Source organism: Chenopodium album, chromosome 23 (genome assembly GCF_948465745.1).
Source record: "Chenopodium album chromosome 23, dcCheAlbu1.1, whole genome shotgun sequence".
NCBI classification, from domain to species: Eukaryota; Viridiplantae; Streptophyta; class Magnoliopsida; order Caryophyllales; family Amaranthaceae; genus Chenopodium; species Chenopodium album.
In genome coordinates this window covers 34,039,536-34,056,420 of record NC_137856.1, presented here as the reverse complement: position 1 = coordinate 34,056,420, position 16,885 = coordinate 34,039,536, and the positions used below count along the sequence as shown (strand labels likewise).

Below are 16,885 nucleotides of genomic sequence, written 5' to 3'. Positions count from 1 at the left end.
AATTATCACTACCTACCCACACTTCTTTATATAGCCGGAGCTTCGCCTTAATTTCAATTTTAAAAAAAAATTAAATAAATCTAAAGTGTTTTACTATTTGTTAATTATTAATCTTCTTGGTAGTATTTCTTCTGTCTCTAAAAGTTAATCCCTTCGTTCCATACTAATTTGACCTTAGATATATATATGATAAAATATTAGTAAAAAAAAAAAATAGTCTATATCATGAAACATTATATATATATATATATATATATATATATATATATATATATATATATATATATATATATATATATATATATATATATATATATATATATATATACTTCGTATATAAATATTTGTTTTTTATACATTACAAAAAAAAAAAACGATGGTCAAAATTAGTATATGAATAATGAAAAAAAAGTTAAACGGCTTGACAATTATTTGAAAAGGACGGATTATTTTTTTACTCCGATCCGTAAACGATAATAGTCTTACAAAAAAAAAAAAAAAGGAGTGCAAAGACAGGGAGTATTATTATTCTCTTTAAAAAAAAAAAAAAAAAAAAAACTCATTTGGTTTCATTAATTTAAGCCACCGGTTTTCAAAAACCGGTGGCCATAGAGCGATGCCTTTTTGTATTTTTCTACTAGTGTCTTATGGCTTAAAAGGTTAACCTATTATATAATGTTTCATGATATAGACTATTATATATATATATATATATATATATATATATATATATATATATATATATATATATATATATATATATATATATATATATATATATATATATATATATATATTAATACTTGTTTTACAATATATTTCATGACAATATTTGTTTTTTATACATTACAAAAAAAAAAAAAAACGATGGTCAAAATTAGTATATGAATAATGAAAAAAAAGTTAAACGGCTTGACAATTATTTGAAAAGGACGGATTATTTTTTTACTCCGATCCGTAAACGATAATAGTCTTACAAAAAAAAAAAAAAAAAAAAAAAACTCATTTGGTTTCATTAATTTAAGCCACCGATTTTCAAAAACCGGTGGCCATAGAGTGGTGCCTTTTTGTATTTTTCTACTAGTGTCTTATGGCTTAAAAGGTTAACCTATTATATAATGTTTCATGATATAGACTATTATATATATATATATATATATATATATATATATTAATACTTGTTTTACAATATATTTCATGACAATATTTGTTTTTTATACATTACAAAAAAAAAAAAAAAAACGATGGTCAAAATTAGTATATGAATAATGAAAAAAAAGTTAAACGGCTTGACAATTATTTGAAAAGGACGGATTATTTTTTTACTCCGATCCGTAAACGATAATAGTCTTACAAAAAAAAAAAAAAAAAAAAAAAGGAGTGCAAAGACAGGGAGTATTATTATTCTCTTTAAAAAAAAAAAAAAAAAAAAAAACTCATTTGGTTTCATTAATTTAAGCCACCGGTTTTCAAAAACCGGTGGCCATAGAGCGGTGCCTTTTTGTATTTTTCTACTAGTGTCTTATGGCTTAAAAGGTTAACCTATTTGAACCATTAATTTTATTTTTATACTCAATGCATGTGATGTGAAATCTTCCACTATATATTTTCGCACGTTCTCTTATATCTGTGAAATGAACTACTCATCTTTTAATAGTATTATTGAGTACTCGTATATATTAGAGGAAAAAATAATTAATATATGGAGTACTAACCTACTAGCATGTTCGAAGTAAGATCTAGAAAAAGCTAATAAAAATTAATTAAGATCTAGAAAAAGCATAGATCGACAAATTGAGTGATTCAAAAGAATTTATTATCATGTTTAAAAAGCTCTCTTTTGCGTTGGCTACTACTATACTGTCCTTATGTTCACAACTTCACATCAATTTCGAAATACATTATTGCACATCAGCACATACATATATAAATATATACTCTACATTAAACATTACTATATATATGTATAGTGTTACTATTATTTACTTACCTTTTTATGTGCTTACTAGTCATCAATCGCATTATCTCTCTTTTTATGGTCTTCCTTTAGTTTCATGTAGGGTCGTTCACCCTTTCATGCAAATTGATGTGATCATCTTTTAATTATTTTTGTATATCATCAATCATCTTAGGTGTAAAATACCATCATCAATTATCAGTTTGAAATTTTATCTTTCTTTTTGCATGAAAGTAATAATGTCCACCTAATTTCTGCTTTTTAAAAATTTCTTCTGGTTGTTTCTGTTTGACGTGCCACACGTTTTGAGAATCATATATATGTACGTCTTCATTCATAAATTATAATTCAGAGAAATAATTATTTGACATGCATGATAGAATTGAACTATTGATGTCTATGTTACCTTATCAAAACTATTTTAATCGTGAACGTTTGTCAATACATGAATTTGGATGGTCATTTGGTCATTAAGTTCTTAATCTATTACAAAAACATGGATGTAAAAATATGATAGAGATTTCTTAGTCTAATATTTATAGTATGGAGTATAATTTTTTGTTTGAATAAGTTGTTCAAAGTGAAAAGAAAAATAGGAAATGGTAGGAATGTGTAGTTATAACTTCAATTATTTCACAACAATGTAAGTACTCTTATCTCATTTATTTGTTTGTGTTGCCTCTTTTTCTTACACTGTATTGAAATAGTTTAACATAATTTGAACGATCGATGATACCACATGCATTTTTCTATGATAGTTTGATTCATGGACATTTAAATTTATCTAAAATATTTATTTTTACGATAATTATTAATTTGAAAAATGAAGGATGTACACTAGTATGTAAAGATACTAGTTACTGTCTTACTGATTATACTACTTAAGAGAAGAGATGAATGTATCAAACTTTGTCATCTTGGCATGTTGTACTTAAATACATATAATCATATATGTATTTATTTCAACCATGCAATTCTTACATGTGTAATATACAATTGTTTGTACGTGTTTCCATTTTGACAAATAGTTAAAGTCACTTTGGCCTTGCATCGCTCTTTTAATTAGGTCAAGTTATCTTTGTATTTTTAGATCAAAGTGATCAAGAAAGTTTGAACTTTAGTTACTTAGGTCTCTTTAATTTATTGATTTTGCTTTACCCTAGTTAGATCACCAATTGAAAAAATCGCCATATAACGATATATTAAATCCAAATTTTGGATAATAATATTTAACAACATCAATTATCACTTTATCAGTGGATGAGTCGTTATATTATTTATCGTCGACCTTTTGATGAGTTATAGCTGATTTTCCTATGAATCATACATATCATAAAGATATATAAAAACAACTGGATTAGATAATAACATTAATGACATTTAGATAAATGAGATTGAATTACACATTGATTGCAATCAAAGTTTCTTTTGCAAAAAGCCACAGATACATTATGCAGAGTACAATATAATACCGTAGTACATACATATATAATTTGTATATGGTTTGTAAGTAATTGTAACTCCATTTGATTACATGGTATAAAACCTTGACGAAATTAAACTTCCACACAATAAGTAAATAAAAACACATTATGGAGTATTTGGTGTGCTAAATAACAATAATTAGCAATGTTTAGTGCAGAAGCATCTACGACGGAAGCCTCGGCAGTGGCCTCCCTGGAAGCCTTCACCTTGGCATATAGCAGCACAGTTGGCCTTCCTCCCACATAGCCCCTTGAACCTGTAGCTTTTAGTCTCGCAAGTTCTAGCCTCCGCGACATTTGGCCCTAGCTCTATTCATAAACAATAATTAACAACGTATTAATTCAGTATTACTGTGAGCAAATATGTATAAAGATCATACTATACATTAAGCACCACAAAAATTTGGTAACGGTTTAAATTATAAATAAGATCAACAAACCTGTAGCAGTAGACATAAGCATCACCAAAAGAAGAGCTGAAAATACATGAGTAAGGCGCGCCATCTTAGCTTGCTAGCTTCTACTTATTGCTTGAAATCAAAATTAGTAAAGTGATTTAAGAGCAATGAGACCTTAATAGCGCATGTATTAAGTGTATATAATACATGCATGTCCATTTATATAGCAAAATGGTAAAGGCAAAACCCAGTATATTTTAATTTTAACAAGAAGTTTAGGAATATTAATTAATACCTGGAAATGTACGTAATGAATCAAATATGTATGTACACGTTACAAAAAGCAGGGTGCATGAACCAAAAGAGAAAGTTCAATCTCAAAAGAAAAATCCACGTTAGTTTGCATGATTGTATTCCCACCTTTGTAATGTTTTTAGCTAAAAGAATATTTTACTACTAAATTGTTTGATTTTAATCGACACTTCAAACTACTTTATTTTAAAAAGAGCTTAATCATTCATGATATTAGCCTTAGGCCATTTCAAACTAGATATTGGCTTGAGCGATACCACAAGTCATTGTACATTTGTAAGTCATGTACATACGTTATGTTATACTTTATTTGTACAATGGTACGTATATTTATGAAGTATGTTAACCTTGTAGAACTAATGAGAAAATTTTAAATTCTTTGCAATATATGAGATCTTGAATTCATTGGCCTTAATAAGTCTTTTAAACATCAAATTTTTATAATTTTTATTCCTTTGTCCCATTGAACTTGCTTCATATGAGTCTTTTTTTCTTTTTTTTTTTTTTGTGAATAATTCATTAAGTTGCCCCTTTAACTCATAAGTGACTAGGAGGTCAACACTAATGTTTTTTCTTATCAAGTTTATCCAATCAAAACTTAAAAAAGTATTGTAAATAGTGCATAATATGTAGTACTACCTCTGTTAAATATTAGTTGCAACTTTGAGATATTATTTGTGAGATATAAAATATTTTAATATTTTAATATTTAATGAAGTTAGTACATAATTCGAACGAAATTATTTTCTACAAAGGGGTAAGGCAATCTAATGGCACGGTGGGATTACAAATTTACATGAGTACATGACGGTACAAGTCTTACAAGCTTAGATAGCAATGCAAATTGAGTTATTGTGAAGTGGATCTCGTAAGGTGGACAACATCTATTGTGGATGGGCCAACTAATGTATTGCTGTGCTATTGGCTACCTTAATGAGCTTTCTATAATCATATGGGCTGCTTGACATTTGGTATAACATGGAATAAGGGCAATAAGGCTCATTGTCTAAGAAAGTTGTCTCGAACCAATCTGCTCCATGTGGTCGTTGTAGTCATGTTATAGATTTGAAAGAGCTACAACTCAAGCATGAAACTACTAAGGGGGCGTTTAGTTCGCAAAATGGTATGGGTTTATAATTAGGAATAGGGTAAAGGTGGTATCGGGTTGGAACTTGATACTTAATACCATGTGTTTGGTTCAATTCTGGAACGGAATCTTATCTCCTTAATACCATGTATTTGATACTTAAGGGAATGGAATGAGCCAAACCCACCTCCCCTCCAAGGTTTCTAAACCCACCTCCCCTCATGGGTTTGAGGTATGGGTTGGATTTAAAATTCATACTTTTGACAATCAAACATATGGTATGGGTTTTAGTCATTTATATTCACTTAATTTTTACTTATTTTGCATAAAAAAAGTAATGATATAACGATAAATTCAAATAAAGAGTATTAGGCTCAAATAAGATATTTTTTTTTACAGCCCGTCTTGTGTGTGGCCAGCCACACCGTGTGACCACTTATAAAATAACAAAGTAACCCATATAAAAATGACCAAGTAACCCCTGTAGTACTAATTGAGTAACCCCTATAACACTAACTGAGTAACCCTATAGCACTGACGAAGTAACCCCTTTAACACTGATCAAGTAACCCCTATTACACTAATAAAGTAACCCCTGCCACACGGTGTGGCCAGCCACATATAAGACTTTGTGTTTTTTTAAAGTACTAACAAAAGGTGAGAGAAAAAAAAAAGAAAAGAAATCAATGCAACAATTAATGTGCCTTATATGATACTTCGGGCCTGTTTTGATTTACTGAATTGAACTGAATTGTTTGGAGCTGAGCTGAACTGAACTGGATAGAGCTGGACTGAAATGAATAGACCTAAAATGAATATTTTAGAGATAGTGAAATTAGGAGCTGAACTGAAGTGAACTGAACTAAAATGATTAGAGCTAACTGCACTGAACTGATTGGAGCTGAACTGAATTGCAATTAAGCCGAAGAGAACAGACCCTTCTTCCAAAGTTGGAATGCTTTCCCCCTTCCCTCCACTTAAAAATTACCTTAGATAATTGAGTAGTAACGTAGTTGATTGGTACAACTGTTTGTGTTAACTGATTTGACTCGTTGGTTGTAAATAGTTTGTTGTGTGAAAGTGGGGATCAGAAAGTCGCACCTTATCTGAGCATGTGAAAGTGTTTGGTAAATACATGTCAATTATTAAATTTTCAGTCATTTGATGTATTTCATAACTAAAAAACTAAATGTTCAAAAAAAACTTTTATGGTTAGTTAATTAGTCATCAAGCAAACATTTTATTTATAAGAAAATAAATAAAACACTTAACAAATTGTTCTGCAAGAAAACAATAATCATCTGTATTACTGTATAAATTCTCCCTCTAAAAATGATCTCGTCCTCTTAAAAAAAGGGTTTTAGCTTCAACTTCTTCATTCTAGGGCTTAAGCACAGAATTTCTTCAAGCATTCAAAACCTGCTAAAAAATGTCGATCTCACGATTAACAAGAACTAGGGTTCTTGAATCTTCTGCAAAATCACTTTCTCGTCAATTTTTCACTAATTTTTCGCACCAAAATTCAACTACTTCTTCTTCTCCAATTCTTAATCAACTCAGAAGTATCTCTACTTCATCGATTCTCAATCAATCTCCATTTTGGCCCTCTAGTAATTACTCGGCGCTACTTACTCAGTCTCGCAATTTCTCCTCTGGTCGTAATTTTGATCCTTATGAGAGGTATATTTTCTTGATTTCGATTTACAAATGTAATCTCGTTTATACAATTTTTCTTGAATTTGTGTTAATGTGACGTAGAATTTTCGTAGTTGTAATTGAAAATGTTCGTTGTTATTGTGATTCTTGAAATATTGAAGTAATTGTTGCTCTTAATTTTTTGGTTTGAAGTTGTAATTTCTTGAGAGTGTGTGATTTGTGGCGAATTTTATGCTCAAATGAGTTCAGATGTTGGTTTATAATTTGATTATTGTGCTCAAGTTTTGTTGAATTTGTGTTGCTGTGATAATTGAAGTCGTAATTTGCAAATGTTTTTGTAAATGATGTTGTTATTATTCGACTTCATTCGAGGTACATTATTCTCGGCAGCAGCGAGCTTTGCGATAAATTATTTGATGTTCTTCATTAGCATTGACGCACTCCTCTTTGCTCTTTCGATTGTACATTTTTGCGTGGTTTGCTAAGAAATGTGTGCTCAACTACAATCTATAGACCTAAGAGTTTATGTTGGAGTAATTTTATCCTCAATTTTCTATGTTTGGATGATTAACATTTTGCAATTGATGAATCAATGGTGTATACAAGTATACAATGATAATTTGGAGGTTTTTGCAATTGTATTATGTTAGTATGGTGGGATATCAGTGTAATTTGTATGCAACTTGACTATTTGAGTAGGTATATGAGAAGGACAGCTATCAATTGGGGTATAAGATTTGTGCCTCAACAAGAAGCATATGTCATTGAACGTTTTGGGAAGTTCAGTAGTGTTCTTGAAGCAGGGTTGCATTTACTAATACCATTTGTGGACCGAATTGCATACATACACTCACTGAAAGAACAGACCATTGAAATTCCTGAGCAACCTGCTGTTACTACTGACAATGTTAGCATTAGGGTGAATGGAGTCCTCTTTGTCAAGGTATTCTGGTATTTTCTTTTGTTTGTGTGTGTGTGTATGTTTTTAAATATAGCCAGATTGGTATATAATCCACACTCTTTTGCCACTTGGTATAAAAGTTGTTAGCAGCAAAGCAGTGACATATTGGTATAATATTAATATGCACATATCTATTTAAAATTGTTATTGGTGAAGCAGTTACATATTAGTAATTCACTACCCAGAGCGTTTGTTTACGTTATTGAGAGTTTAATGCGCTTAGTTCTAAATGGGGAAGGAGAGGAATGGTGCTAATGGTGAATAACTAATAGTAAAAACATAGACTAAAGTAATTATAAAATACTGCAAAACAGAGAAAATTATGATGTGAGCCATTTGTGCACGCTCCAGTGCAAAGCTAAGTTCAAATGAATCCACCTATTAAGTTTTATACCAATATGTTACTGCTGGTGATTACTGATTAGTGTTATACCAGTGTGACAAAAGGCTGCAAAGTTTATCAACAATTTGGCTGCTGGCCATTTGTTGTGTGTGCTGAACTTAGGAATGTCATGTTGTAGGTCATTGATGCAAAACAGGCGTCATATGGCAATGATAATGTCCTCTATGCAGTAACTCAGTTAGCACAAACTGTGATGCGTAGTGCTATTGGAAAAATGCCACTTGACAGGACCTTTATGGAGAGAGACACTATAAATGCAAACATTGTGGTATGATTCTTATCACCCTGTCTTAAATCCTTTGCTATTATACATTTATCTCTGAATATTGACAATATATATTGCAATTTATGATCTTATTTGCCTTATTAGGGTTTCTTCATATTGTGTTTCAATGAGTGATGTATGAGTAAGTTTATATTTTACATGAATTAGTAGAATTAAAAACTTGCATAAGTAGCAACATTTTGAGGTTGAGGTCTTCAGTTACAGCTTATGAGAAACCCATACTGTATTTCCATGCAATTGACGATAGCATTTATAGATCTGTCTTTTACCACATTATACCTTGTACTATATGCTATCGGCAAAATTTGATCTATAGAAACTCAGGTGACGAGATGTACATAGCATATCATAGTTGAGATAATGCTTTTTTTTCCCTATATACTAATTCTTGATTGCTGTGCTTAACCTTTATCTGGCTCATATATTTGCTCCAAGTACACGCATTAAAATTGTACTACTACTAGTATTTTAGAGAGATTTCAACTGATTATTGCTTTATTAAATTTATTTAATCAGGAAGCTATCAATGAAGTTGCCTCACAATGGGGTCTTATCTGTCGCCGTTATGAGATAAGTAAGCGGCTTTTATCACCAACTTAGACCTGTAACTTTTTATTCAACCTTAAAAAATTTCCCCTCTAAATGCTTTTCTTTGTTTATTATTCAAAATTCTTTAGGGGATATTCTTCCACCTCCTGGGATACGAGAAAGTATGGAAAAGCAAGCTGAAGCAGAGAGGTTGAAAAGAGCTTTAATCATTGAGGCAGAAGGTCTGTCAAGCTTTACCCTTCTATTATTTATGACTTTGAATGTGAATGCTGTTAGCTGTAGGTTATTATATACATGTCATTATGAGCTGAACTCTAATACTGAGTATCATCAGTTGGTTATTGGAGTCTGTCCATCTTACTTAGCCTTTTGGAAATAATATCAATTCCCATTTACTTGTTAACGTGTGATACAATATTGTAGAATTTGTTCCTTGTAGTATTGCCTTATTAATCGATTCTTCGTCCCCAATCCACAATCGTGGTGCTCTTGACTCTATTCATACACATGTATGTTCTTTGTACTGTCACTTGCATTCTCATCTACTCTGATGTTTCAATTGTCCTTTTCATTCAGTTTTACCCCTGTAAAAGCATACGGTAAGAATCAAGATGGTGCAAAATCATGGTGTTGTTTGATTATAACTTTTGAAGGTTGATTATAGTGGATAATGTACTTTACTTTTGGCTGTTCATTATATGCTGTGTTTTTGGCCCTTTTTGTGGAAACCACTCCTAAAATTTGGTTCAAATATTTTAGGTCATGATTAGGAATTATTTTTCTATGGCTGGCTGTAGGATTAATGTTTGATATTTTCTGGTTGGTATCTATGAAAACTAGTGTCAAAGTTGTCAAGAATTGGGAGGATTAAAAAGCCATGATATCAGCAGATGATCTGAGCTTTCTCATTTTACCCTTGGTAGTGCAACTTTCACTTGGAAATGAACAAGAAACACCTACTAAATTGATTCTCTAAGTTTTAGCTGAAAATGTAGTGTTACAGGTTGATTATGCTTCATCACAAGAAATCCCAAAAAAAAAAAAAAAAAAAAAAAAAACCCTTCATCACTAGAAATTTTCCTGGAAAAGTTGTTCTCATAGGTTTTCAATTTTAACTATGCAACAGCTCTAACCTCTTCTGTACGCTTTAATAGCAATGTTGGTATAGTATTTTAGAGTGATGAAAATGTAATCATTTTAACCCCTTCTATTACTATTACCAGTTGTTTGGAATGAGAGTTTGGGTAACACCCTCTATTTCCTAAGGGTAACATTACCACCTATCGGTTTCCCTTCCATACCCTGCTCTATGGTAACAAAAATGTATTCTTCTTCAATCCTCGATTTGATACGAGGGATTCCTTTCCTTTGGTAGATGAAATGACCAATAATAAAGTAACGCTTAACACACCCTTTTGCTTTCTTATTTGTTTTTAATTCTATTATCTTTCCTAAATTTATGTCAAACATGCACTAATTTCCTGTGCTCATTAGCATAAGGGGTAACATAGCCTCATTGGTGTGCAAGAATAGTTGTCCTACTCCCCTTGCCATAATTTCCAAGTACTTTTGTAAGCATCAATTTCCTGAATTACATCCATCTCTTTGGTATGTTTATTACCCTGAATCATTTTTCATACCTAAGGTTTCTACTCCTGCCTTGGTCCAGCAAGCAAGGTGTTGTATACGGTTATAGTTTAGGTATCAGTACGTTTTTGACACCTTTTTCCCTGACGTGAACTAACTGACGAAATACAAATTTTAATGAATCAATCTGCATGTCTAAGGTGCATGTATGTCCAAAATCCTCAGAGCTTAACTGGATTTGTCAAAGTGTCAAACAAGCTCTAGGTTTGTGGTTTATCAAGCAAACTGCTGTTGGGGGCTGCATTGTTGAAATTGGTTTTTGTTCTGCTGAGATGCCTGAAAAACTGCATATTGATTTAGAAATTTACTGTGTCTGCAGGACAGTCTTTTATTACTACCAAATGTTTATTTACTGTGTCATTTGTGTGTAATAGGAAAGAAAGAAGCTGTTGTATTAACTTCAGATGCTGCAAAGATGGACCAAATTAACCGGGCAACAGGTCTATGTTATACCTTAATTGATGCCATTGGAATTTGTAATTTTTGCATTGAGCTGTTAATGAACTATGTATAATCATATGTGGATATAGGTGAAGCAGAGGCCATCCGCATCGTTTCTGAAGCTCTTAAAGGAAATGGTCAAGCGGTATACTCTTCATGTTCATTTAGTTATTATAGCAATAAGCTTATGTTGGTATTTGTTGACCATGTCAAATTTTGTAGGCTGCAAATCTCAAATTGGCCCGAGACTATGTGCAAGCTTATAACAACATGGCTAAGGAAGTATATAACTGATCTATAACCAGCTCATTTAATTAAGCATTCTAACATGAGGTGTAATTGATTTAATCTTTTCCGTTTTTGTTGCCGTTTCAGTCTACAATTATGGTGCTTCCTGCAGCAATGAATGATGTTTCCAGCACAATGGCAATGGGGCTTTCTCTCTATCAGAAAATGTTTGCAAACAGCAAAGGAGAGAGTTCTACTTTTTCGCCTTTCAATCCAACATCTTCAGCCACACTTAATGAGAGTAAAGATGATAACAAAGCTACAGCAGCAGAAAACAAACCTGTTTTTTCACTTCAAAGCCCGAAGAAACCTGAGTAGGAGAATTATAGGACATACAAGGGAGATCTACTTTCAGTTTGTTAATTAGAGAAGAAAACTCAGGAAAATTTTGCTGATGTAATGTTTCATTCATTTAGCCTCTAAGGTACGTAAACTCATTCTGCTTAACAGATATGTCTAGTTGACCTAACTGTTTAGCTTAATGAAGGAAACATGCCCTCATTGAGTCATTTCTCATTCTGTTGGAATGTGCTTGGGGCTACCTTCAGGGCTTCAGGCTCCAGTCTGTCAGAATAATGTCTTGAACAAAATTGTGGTTTTGTTCTTCCCTCTTTTAATGATGAAGGTATCAAAACCAATTATGGAGTATTTTACTTGATTTATGATGCCTCTCCCATTTATGTGACATTACATCTTCGTATGAAAGATGGCACCCAGGCTTAGGCATGACTCGTAAATATGCTTGCAAAAGGCCATAAACCGCCTTTTGTTTTAAAGAGCACGAAGAAGTATGGCATATTATGATGATGGTGCAGTGGAAAGATAAGTAAAACTCGGCCAAGACATGGCATAGTATAGAACTATTGATCCATGTAAAGCTGCTTCTTGACTAAGGTGTCAAGATCTTTATAATTTATGCTTATTGGATGAGTATTGAAAATAAATAATTTTCCAAATGCAACAATAACAAGAAATTATACTCATAAAAGCAAAGAGAAAGAAATTTTCATTTATCAATATGATTTTGTCAAATTCAAATACATACATAAAAGAATAATATTAATCTCATCAGAAATTAAAAAATTTACAATCCTCTGAAATTAAAACCTAAAATCAAACTCATTTTCTCAATTACATACAACAATCCCTTCGACAAAGAATTAGTACAAATCTCAAAAAAAATCCCTCAAATTTTCAAAGCAACCCACAAAGAACAGAAAAGCCTAAAACAATCAACCAAATCAAATGAACCAACAAAAAAGCTTGACCCGATAATGGGCCCGATCCACCATTTCCCACCTGACAAAACCCGCGTTTGACGACCCGAGTACCCGCGCAATGAGCATCTGCGCAACCGCACCAGTAAGTCACCCCATTTTCGCCGCAAACCGGGTCGGGTCGAAAACATTTAACCGGGCAGGATTTCCCAGATGATTCTTCCGGCGAGCATAACTCAGCATTTCCGGTGAAATCGGAAGGTAATCGAATGACGGAAGTATGGGTGTCGGATTTTACAAATTGAGTAAAGGAAATTAAGAAGAGAGAGAAAATTAGAAATGAGAAATTGAAACTTCGATGAAACATTTTAATGGAGGTTAAATTATGAAATTTAGGGTTTGAGAGGAATTGCAAATGGGGTCCTCAAACCCTAAAATTTGGGGATTTTGGGGAGAATGGAAGAGAAATTGAAATGGTACGCCAAGAATGATGGTATGGGTCAAATGGTGGTTGAGTTGGTTTACTGGTTATTCTTTGGCTAGCTGTTGTACGCTGTTTTCTTTACTTTTTCTCAAAAAGGAAAGGTGCCATTGATATGACACAACTATAGGAGAATGTTTTTTCTTGCCAAGTCTTTGTTTGTTTGAAGTAGCGGTTTTGCTTGTAATATTATGAAATTAGCCGGAGCTCTCTAGCTTGAAATCTTATTGTACTTTCTTTGTTGTATAATGATTGATAGTTAAACTTGATATACATGTAAACACCATTATCGATATACTTGGATGGTTATTTGTTTCTTATATTACTTTACCTCGCGTGTTGATCAATTAAAGTATACGAACTTATTAAGAAGTGTGTCTCTAGGATTGTAGCTCACCTTAAATTTCATGGTGTTGCCTTGAATTTGAACCCTCATGGGAGTCATGGCCATAAGGAGGGTTGAGAGTTGATATAAGAGTTATTTCTAGATAGAGCCTTAAGAGTTAAGACTTGACAAAGGAGATTGATGTACTCCGTAAAAACTAGGTCTAGTTTGATAAAAGTGGAATTTAATTTGTAAAAACAAGTAGATTTAAGTAACATCAATTTTAGTTACACCGTAGTATATATTCGTTTCATAAGAAAGAAATTATATATATTCGATTTTTTTGTTAATCATTTTCAGTTCCCAAAAATCAATAATTTAACTACATGTACCACTACTCCACTAGCCATACCATTAGTCTCAGTTTTTTTTTTTTGTTAAACTACATTTTTAATATGTGTGATCAAAATTGATGCATGCACTCACAATTAATTCAAGGACATGTTGATTTGTAATTGATCAAAAGTTGATAAAAATTACACTGTTGTAACTTTTTAGGCATTCTTGATCCCAAGTTCCCTCTAGATGCAAAAAACATTAATCAAGTCCCCAAAAAGATTTTCCATCCTAGTTAAATTGCTATTTTCTAACCCAAAAAATGTACTAAGTGTCTACCTCTCATATGAATACTATAAATTTGTTTAACAACATAGTCATAATGAAATAATTATAATATTACAAGCATTTTTTTTAGTTAAATTAATCAAAGGAAATGAAGGGGAAAAAAAAAAAAAAAACCCTTACAAAAATATAATTACTACAGTATTAAATTTACTACGTATTAACGGTTTAAATTAACCAACTCAAAAAACTTGTGTAACAGAAAAAATGCAGTCCTTGTGAAAAAGTCATGCAAAAATGAACCACAAATTAATTGTAAGGCAAAAGCCTAAGAAAAAGGAACTGAAAGTTGCGCATTGTTTATGGAGCATTGCACATTTGCACTCCCTATGTTTAGAGCTCTCTTTCATCCTATAAGAGATGCCTCCTTCCATCATCCAAATCAGCCTCATTTGTGGAATAAAACAATAAAAACTTTCAATAACATTACATTCTTCCAAGTTTTTCTTCATTCCTCTCACCTCCTAATCCTCGCCCAAATCGTCCTTATTTACAACCCCTTAGACGATCATGGGCGGCTGTGCTAGCAGACCTAAGGACTTGGACACCAACGAGCCTGTGCCCACTGAGGCTCCTGCCGTTGATAAGCCCGAGTCCGACCCTGTTGCAGTACAGGTATGCAAAATAGCTAGCCTACTTCAATTTCTAGATAATTAATGTTATACATCCTCGTCAAAAAAAATGTTATACGTCAGTCTGATTTACAATGAAAAAAAGGTGCAAGTCATGAATATGGCCTCATGTGTGCATGACATGACATTGTCAACCATTTGTCTCAAGTCTCAAATAATAAGTCACATTTCTATTACACGTTCATTATCATCAAATAATTGGCCATAAGATAAAGTTTGAGCTTTTCTATATAGTCCTTAATAATGAGAATTCCAATAAATGACTATGCTGATATGCTAACATTTTTTCATATTTTTTTAGTACATGTCTACATTTGTTGACGATTTTCATTTGTGTGTGTGTTATGATAGGAAAATAATGGAGGTGAAGAGACAAAAACAGAAGAGCCCATAGTAGGTCTCTCTGAACCCACAGAAGAAGCAAAAGAGCCCTCAGAATCAACACAAGTAGCCAGGGAGCTCGTCACAGAGGTAGCAGAAACCAAGGCCGAGGAGAAGATCGAGGCTGAGGAAAAGGTTGAGGCTGAGGCTGAGACTGAGGTTGAGGCCAAGGAGCAAACCGAGGCTAAGGCTGAGGCTGCCCCAACTGAAGTCGCCGAGGCTGCTCCAGCTGAGGTTGCTAACCCCTCTGAGATAGAGAAGACCCCTGAGCCAGTAGAAGAAGCCAAGGTAGTTGAGGCTCAACCCTCAGAAGAAAAAAGCGATGCACCTCTCGTTACAACCGAACATTGACCCTTTTATAGAACATTATACTTAAGTGCACAGATTTATGATACCTGATATTTTTTTGTAATTGGTACAGCATGTAGTGAGTGTTTGCATCTAAACCAAATAAAATGTCTTTTTTCCATTCTGTTTTTGTTGTTTACAGTTATACAACCACTAACATGTATGCATGGGTGATCTGTCTGACATGGTACTCCAAAACAATATCCTAAGAAACAAATTTTTGGCTTAAACATCCAATAGTCATTTGTCCTGAATCATGACAGATACAAGGAAGCCTAACAGATGCTGAATTTTACTAACCTGTGCACGCTCAATAATGTTTGTAGTTTTGTACTCAACAGCAATAAAAACCACATATCAAGCAAAATCAACATAAGTACTTTTCGCCCGATGTCACAGTAAGTGCTGAGCATGAATCCTGAACCCATAGGCTATGGCTCTACTAAAGCTTTAGCCAAACAAAGACCATTTAAAGCCAAAAAATAAATATACAAAGTATGTAAAGTTAAGCTATATGTACTTACCTCGTTTTTCTTCAGGGTAAAGGGCTGTGTTCCCTTGTTAAGCAAAGCATAAGCATGTTGACAACCTATTAAGTTGGTAGTTAACAAAAAGAACTAGGGAAATAGATTGAGTATTAATCCTGGTTCAAAGAATAATTCCGATCTTGACAATAAATCCTTGATGATCAGAGTACTGTAATACTGTTAAGTGAAACAACAAACAGCAGCATAATATGGTAATCATGTGTTCTGAGGATAACATCAACCCAAAGTTTCAGAATATGATAACAAAATTGGGCCAGATCAACACATCAAATACAGTAAATAATATTCCAATCTGTTGAGTAACTTCCTCCCTTAAAAAGAAGCCTTTCAGTATCCGGCATTTTGTTTCATATTATCAAACTAAGATGGCTACTTTATTTTTTGATAGCCTTATATCATGATTAAATCTAGTGTTGTCCAATTTTACATATGCATGATTATAGATGCTTCACATTTTACTAAAAGGGATCTTCACTTCCCTGTCTGTCATTTCTTCACACCGAAATATGTCAACATTCATCAGCTCTTTGCTGATAATTCTAAGGTGACATCCCCGTCCATGTTCACAGAGCATGGCATACCTTACACTTCTTTGATTCTTTCTTTCTTTTTTCGAAACATCTTTAAATTCTCGAATTTTCTTCTGTTGTAGTTAGCAACATTGAAGTAACAGCCTATGTCAAGTTAAAAGGCACAGCTTGAATTCACATGCCGTTTTAACAGCATATCTTTTCCATCCACTCATACAGACTAACAGAGGGCAAGAATAAGGGACAGCACTATACAGGAGCAGTAAGGCAGTA

At 32.7% G+C, this 16,885-nt stretch overlaps 1 protein-coding gene across 1 annotated transcript; it reads left to right on the top strand.

The window, feature by feature from the left end:
- Nucleotides 1-6,553: 6,553 nt before the first annotated feature.
- Nucleotides 6,554-12,127, top strand: LOC145607880 (uncharacterized). Its single transcript, XM_081663475.1, has 9 exons — nt 6,554-6,918; nt 7,594-7,837; nt 8,377-8,526; nt 9,061-9,118; nt 9,222-9,314; nt 11,115-11,180; nt 11,271-11,326; nt 11,404-11,463; nt 11,557-12,127. Exons 1-9 carry the CDS (start codon nt 6,668-6,670, stop codon nt 11,785-11,787), a joined length of 1,209 nt encoding a protein of 402 aa, XP_081519601.1. The 5' UTR covers nt 6,554-6,667; the 3' UTR covers nt 11,788-12,127.
- The last annotated feature ends 4,758 nt before the right edge of the window (nt 12,128-16,885 follow it).